Source organism: Heloderma suspectum, chromosome 4 (genome assembly GCF_057233095.1).
Source record: "Heloderma suspectum isolate Gila_16-S chromosome 4, 16-S_ref, whole genome shotgun sequence".
NCBI classification, from domain to species: Eukaryota; Metazoa; Chordata; class Lepidosauria; order Squamata; family Helodermatidae; genus Heloderma; species Heloderma suspectum.
This window is the reverse complement of record NC_139461.1, coordinates 67,699,456-67,706,770: the sequence shown is the minus strand read 5'-3', so window position 1 is coordinate 67,706,770 and position 7,315 is coordinate 67,699,456. Positions and strand designations below refer to the sequence as shown.

Below are 7,315 nucleotides of genomic sequence, written 5' to 3'. Positions count from 1 at the left end.
TTTCATAAGCTAGTCAGAGTGCGATATGCAACAAGTATGTAAACTAAATATTTTTCAGATGACTGTTCAGAATCATTACTGAATATGTTAGGGTTTTGTTTGACAGAATTTCCGTTTTAGATACACAAAACGATTATAAAATGAAACAGATGACAAATATTCCTGAAAAACCAAGGCCATCACTGGTTGTTTATATTCTAAATGTATGACTTAATATTCCTAAAGTTCTTCTGATAGGCTGTTGTAAACAAGGCAGAAATTTTCTTTTCAGGATTAACATTTACAGGAACTTATGTCCCATTCTCAGAGTAGAGTGTGAAGTTTAAATAGAAGTAGATTCAAATGTTATGAGAAGCAGTGACAGGTGGATGCACAAGCACTTTATGCTTGTTTTTTTCACTTTCAGTGAAATATATGAACAGGATGTTGTGCAGAAAAGATGTGCATGCTTCAGATTAGGAATGTCGGAGAAATCTGTAACGGATTCAAATGAGATCGAATTTCTGTGAATCCAGCCTGGGGATTCCACAGCAGACTGTTTTTTTCCGAGTCGTGTGGATTTTGCAGATCTTTTTTTTCTTTTCTTTTTTTTTTACTTGGGGGGAGTGCTAATGCGGATTTGCAAATGAACAAAATTCTCATACAAAAAAATCTGATTCCGTCAATGAGCAGAAGACAGAATGAAAGACACCTGACAATCCACAAAACTCAGACAGAACAGATTGAACAAAATCCATACATCTCTACGTCAGATACAGATCTCCACTCCCACACAAGATTTCTCTTTCAGATAACGAAAACAGGACTTGATCCTGGTTTCATATTCTGCCTTGGTGGGATATCTCAAAACACAGTTTCCCAGTTTGGATATCAAAGAAAATTGTGGTTTAAGAAATGACTAAAGCCTTTGGCAGGTGTCACTGTCAACACAAACGGGGGCTGCACACTTACCCCCAGCCCCGGGTTGTGCGGTCCCTCATGAATTGAGACATAACTTTAGCAGTGGGGAGGCTTTTCCATCCCCATAGGCTCCCCAAGTGATTTCAAACCCTGGAAAATATCTGGTTAGGGCTTCGCTGAAACTAGGGCACAAAGCTTGTTCCTGGTCTGATAAACTATGGTTAATCATATGATTGTTACGTTTGAACTGGGCCATTATGTATGGTGAAAATATGAAGTACGGTAGCATGTCTTCACCATGTAGTGTCATTTTATAGTGCCAATGAAAATATCCCACCCTTCCTGTAAGGAGCTCAGGACGGTATACAGAAGGATTACACATCACAAAATAACCAGAAAACTGAACATGCAAAGTTGGCCTGAATTGCTGTCTGTTCACAAGTTTTGTAGGAGTTCTAAAACTCTTGGACATTAGATTTAATTCTACCATTAATAGTTCTTCCATGGAACAACAGAACAAGTTAGCATTAGAAAGGTACAATTTAAAAAGAAAAATGGTTAGAACAAAACTACTATTTTGCCTTGTCCCGAGCAATTTATTTGAACGATTTTACTTACGTTTTGCTGTGCAAACATTGCCATTTAAATTATGAGTTTGAACATACACTGAAAATTTCAGAGTGCTGTTCCTTTTGAAATAATACAGTCATTTTATATTCATACAAATTATCTTAGACATTTAAATTTAAAATTTACAGGAACAGTCTTGGATAGAACTGCCAGACCACACTGGCATTTAAAAAGCATGCAGACCATTGAGTCATTTACAGGTTCAAATCTTTATTGTTTTAAAATCCTACATGTCTTTTACAATACAATAATTTGTTACTTAAATGGCCTTTTTATAGTTAATGTACAATGGATTCTCTGCCCCCACCCTCTGCACCTCAGTCATGAAATACAATTTTATCAATATGATTTTTTTTCTAAATAGATTAATACAAGAATTCTCTGGTTTGGGAAGGTCCAGGTGCTTCATTTAAATACAAGAACACAGATACTTCCCTTCAAAATCTGTGATCAATCCTTCAAAAGCACTTTTGAAGACTGCAGACTTACCTATGAATGATTCATGTCAGCCTAACAAAGTACTTTTCTCTCTCTCTTTTATATGAAAGGGCTTTTTAATGCAATGAAGCAAGTTGCAGTAGTTACCTTTTCATCTACTGAGGCAAACTCATGTTGAAGAAAATTATGATTATCTGCATGCAATGAACACTCCTCTTTAAATAGCTAATGAATTTATAGATATTATAAAGAATCTGTTAAAGAGAGCAAGTACTTTGATAATGATTTCACAAAAGGACATATGCTGGTAATGATAACTAACATTTAACACCCAATATGAACTAATACATATTTAACAGGCAATTAACATGGCTAGTAAATAAGCCATGATACACAGGATTTGCCCTTTCAGAAAATGAACTTGTTTGGTCCACACTTCTAAAGTTATCCGGGTAAAAAACTGGAACAGTTAAGCCAGACATTGTGATGAACTTCTTGTTTCTAAAATGTAACATATTAAAAAGAAAAAGTATATTGTGGAGCATTGTCATGTGACCTCAGTATAAAAAGATGGCTTGCTACTTGGAGTGACGAATGAGCACTGAAGGGCAAGCCAGAAAAATGGTAATGAGTTGAGTTTCCATCATGTGTTATACTTTCTTGTTCCATGGCACTGCTTTTACTCTGTAGAATTTTGTACCCAGAGGAACTTTAAATCTGTTTTGTGCCTAAGCAAAAAGCAAAGAGAATTATTTCAAATGTTGGACCAGAACTAGTCAGCAGGTAAGACTAGGTTTCTAGCCTCCAAACCAGGTTTTTTGGAGGGTGGATTACCAGGTATTTTATCTTCTTCCAGCATACAATTCTTAGGTTACTACAGCTTGTCTATTATTTACACACATTAATGGTAGCACTAATAGCTGTGCTACTTCTGCCAACCCTATGTAGATCAAATGTCCACTGTGATTGTTTGAGGACAATATCCTTTTGGGATGCACACAAAATAGAGACAATATAGGGGGAAAATTGCTCTCTGAAAGGTCATACAACTAAATTTACTAACATGGATGAGAATTCTAATGGGATAAAATATTTAAAACAAGTTAAAAGAAAACTGGGGAGAGAATCTTTTGAGATAGTGACAGTTTTACCATTTAGCAGCACTTGGTACAAAACACAACATTTTACATCTGAGAGCACTTGCTTCTTGATTAGACAGTGGAAGCCGCTCAGATTTCCAAAGTAATTGCCCCAAGATTGATTGATTTATAAAATGTGTATCCTGTCTTGCAGTAAAATACCAGATAAAAGAATAAAATCAAGGCAGGTTAAACAATCAAATCAATAAAAACAACCAGTTAAAACCAATTTCCACATCTGTACATGTCAGCTTATGGTCCAAAGGCCTGCCTAAATAAAACCATATTTGACTGCCAGTGGAAGATCATTAGACACAGAGCTAGGTGGACCGTCCATGGCAAGGAGTTCCAGAGTCTGGAAGCAGCCACCAAGAAGGCCCTTTCTCGAGTTCCAACCAAATGTGCTTCAGATGCTGGTCCTCTCTGAGGCCCTTAAAACCCAAGCAGGCTCATATGGGAGAATAATGTAGGTCATAACCAGTACTTTGAATTGTGCACAGAAATGGACCAGTTAGTGAAGCTGTTGCAACGTGGGAATCACATACTCCCTGTAACTGATCTTGGTCAACAGACTGGCTACAGCATTCTGAACCAGCAGAAGTTTCTGAACACTCTTCCAAGACAGCCCCTCATAAAGTACGTTACTATAGTCCAAACACCATTTAACTAAGGCATGTGTCACAGTGGCCAGATCCAACATTTCAAGGAGCAGGCACAGTTGGCGCACTAGACTTAGCTGTGTAAAAGTGTTCCTGACCATCCCTGAAACCTGGGCATCCAGGTTCAGTACTGAATGCAGTAACACATCCAAACTGCAGACTTAAGTCTTCAAGGGGAGCGCAACCTCAATTAAGACAAGCTGAACTGCTATTTCTGATCTGCCCTCTGACTGACCAGGAGCATTTCTGCCTTGAGCTTCAGTTTGTCATCCAGTCCATTACCAGCATAGATTCAGAACCTGAACAGCTTCCTTGGATTTAGATGGGGAAAGAGTGGTGTCATCAGCATATTCGTGGCACCAAACCCCCAATTTCTGGTCCCCCCCCCACATCAGTTTCATGTAGATGGAACCCTGAGGGACACCATAGCCCAATGGCTAAAGTGTCAAACAGGAGTCCCCCAGAACTTCCTTCTGAAACTATCCCTTCAAGGAGATCGCCTGAAATCACTATAAAACAGTGCCTCCAGTCCCATCCCAGCCAGTCAGTCCAGAAGGATACCATACACAGTAGTACTGAGAGCTGCGGAGGCCCAGCAAAACCAACACTCCCCCTGATGCGTCCTAAACATAGATCATCCAGCCTACCAAAGTAGTCTCCATCCCATACTCGGGCTTGAAGCCAGACTGGAATGGATCTAGATAATCCACCTCATCCAGGAATATCTGCAACCGAGATGCCATAACACGTACATGCACCGAAAACTATCCAGTATGTTGGCATTGAGCAAGGATTTTTTTTAAAAAAAGAAATACTGCCTCTTTTAGGCATGAATGAATCACACCCTCTTGTAGAGGCATCCACTAGTGATGTTATGCATTTGGCCAGTCCCTTTTGACAGCTTTTATAAGCCAAGAAGGGCGAGGGTTGAGTATATATGCAGTAGGTTTCACCTCTCCAAGGAACCTCTCCACATCTTTGAGCATACAAATGCAAAAAATATCCAGTATAACTAATGGATGTTAAGAACTTTAGGCCGGTTGCTAATGTCTCCTTCCTGGGCAAGGTGTTTGAGCAAGTGGTTGCCAGACAACTCCAGGCACTCTTGAATGAAATGGATTATCTAGATCCATTTCAAGCAGGCTTCAGGCTTGGTTTTAGAACAGAAACTGCCTTGGTTGCTTTGTGGGATGGCCTTTGCCGGGAGAAGGACAGGGGGAGTGCGACCCTGTTGATTCTCCTGGACCTCTCAGCAGCTTCCATACCATCGACCATGGTATCCTTCTGGATAGGCTATCTGAGCTGGGAGTTGGAAGTACTGCACTGCAGTGATTCCACTCCTACTTCAATAGCCGATTCAATAGTGCTGGGAGATTATTGCCCTGTCCTTTAGCGGTCATACCATGGGGTGCCACAGGGCTCTATTTTATCCCCCATGCTGTTGAACATCTACATGAAGCCACTGGGGGAGGTTATCTGGAGATATGGACTGAGCTGTCACCAACATGCAGATGACACCCAGGTCTATCTCTCCTTTTCATCAAACCCAGGTGAGGCAGCGGGTGTTCTGAACCAGTGCCTCGGTGCAGTAATGGACTGGATGAGGGCTAATAAACTGAGACTTAATCCAGACAAGATGGAGGTACTGTTAGTAGCTGGTTTGTCTGCCCTGCTAAGTGATGTTCAACCTGTTCTGGAGGGGGTTGTACTCCCTCTAAAGGATCAGGGTCGTAGTTTGGGGATGCTCTTGGATCCAGAACTGTCACTAGAGGCACAGGTGGACTCGGTGGTAAGGAGCACTTTTTATGAGCTTAGGCTGATATACCAACTACATCCTTATCTGGATAGAGATAGCCTAGCTACAGGTATCCAGGCTCCAATAAACTTTCGTCTGGATTACTGCAGTATATTACATGTAGGACTGATTTTGAAAATGGTCTGGAACCTTCAGCAGGTCCAAAATGGGGCAGCAATATTGTTAATGGGGACTGGCGAATGTAATCATATTATGCCTGTGCTTTTCCATCTGCGCTGGCTGCCAGTCCATGTCTAGGCCCAATTCAAAGTGCTGGTATTAACATCCAAAGCCCTAAAGGGCTTGGGGCTGGGTTACCCAAAGAATCATCTCCTGCCAAATACACTAGTCTGGACCCTAAGATCAGCTTCAGTGGTCCTTCTCCAGGAGCTCCAAAGGAAATGAGGTGGGTAGCTAATAAAAAAATGGCTTTTTCTGCTGTGGCACCCCAGTTGTGGAATGAGCTTCCCATAGAGGCTCTCATGGCACTTACATTGTGTTATTTTCGGTGCCAGGTTAAGATGTATTTATTTTCACACACATTTTAGTTTTCCAGTTTGTTGTGTGGTTAAATTCTATTTGGTTGTTATTTTTATTTATTATGCTGTAGTTTAAAACTTTTAAGTTTTTATATTGTGTTTTATCATCTTATATTTTATGGTTTTAATTGTTGTGAACCACCTGGAGAGCTTTGGCTATTGAGCAGTATAGAAATATAATAAATAAATAAACAAATAAGCAAACTAGACAAGCAGGAGCCAAGATTGTATCTGCTATGTGCGGCACCCAAGTCAGCATGGACATGGATGATTTAATAGCAATTCCATGTTCAACTGAAAGTGCTTTTAGACTTAGAAGTTTATCAAGAGCACTTTTATAAATGAGTAGTTCGAGGTAGCTAATGTCTGATTTTGTGACATATGAAAGCACAATGAGGGATGAAGTTAATTACTTTCAATATTACTCCTATAACTTTTTAAAAAAGAATTATGAGTAAAGATAGTACTCAAGAAGTGTAAAGTTCCTGAAACCCTCTTATCAAATTTTAATATACCATGCTGAAACAAATCTTTAATCCTTACCTTTTTTGCCTGACAATATTCCTTTTCCATTACTTTCCCCAACACCCAGGGTCTTCGAGATGCACCTGAAGCTAGAAGGATTTTTTCGTTACTAGAGGCATAATATGCAAACTATTGCCCCACCTCCTAAGTACGCTCAAAATTGTTCAAGGCCACTTCATGTCTACCAGCCACTTCATTTTAATGTTAATTACCTGACAGAAATACCAAAAACACCTCCATACACTTGACATTATTCACATATTACAGGGCACATTGCTTGTTTTCCCCTCCTATCTCACTGGCATTATTTTTCCACAGTTGACATATACAGATTTCATAATATTGCATAAACGACAAACATTTCTAAGAATTTAAATACAGATAGTGGGAGTCTCATTCAGGTATGATAGCAGATAAGTGTTGGCAGACAGTCTCCCTGAGCCTTCCCCAACCTGGTGCCCTCCAGATGTGTTGGACTGCAACTCCCATAGGCCATGCTGGCTGGGAATTATGCGGGTTGTGGTCCAACACATCTGGAGCACAACAGGTTGGGGAAGGCTGGTCTACCTCTTTCTCCCCTGCACATCAACTGCCATCACATTATCATATGAAACTGCAAACTAAAAGCATTAAAACCTCATGAACATCTATGTATATTTATTAGTGAGGCATACTTTTGATTTATAACCT

At 40.0% G+C, this 7,315-nt stretch overlaps 1 protein-coding gene across 8 annotated transcripts in view; it reads right to left on the bottom strand.

Annotated features, from left to right (window-relative positions):
- Window positions 1–1,723: 1,723 nt before the first annotated feature.
- The window catches only part of RB1CC1 (RB1 inducible coiled-coil 1), a 90,077-nt gene continuing 84,485 nt past the window's right edge, over window positions 1,724–7,315 (bottom strand). For 6 of the 8 annotated variants that reach the window (XR_014790117.1, XR_014790116.1, XM_084849568.1 and 3 more), the window contains 2 exons: window positions 6,644–6,714; window positions 1,724–2,696 (listed from right to left, as the gene is read on the bottom strand). Coding sequence is in view for 5 of the 8 variants with exons in the window: in XM_084849568.1 (XP_084705694.1) it covers window positions 2,619–2,696; window positions 6,644–6,714 (149 nt within the window). In the remaining 3 variants the exon portion in view is untranslated. The remainder of the gene's footprint in view (window positions 2,697–6,643; window positions 6,715–7,315) is intronic. The other 2 variants (XR_014790118.1, XM_084849570.1) reach the window with 1 other exon arrangement.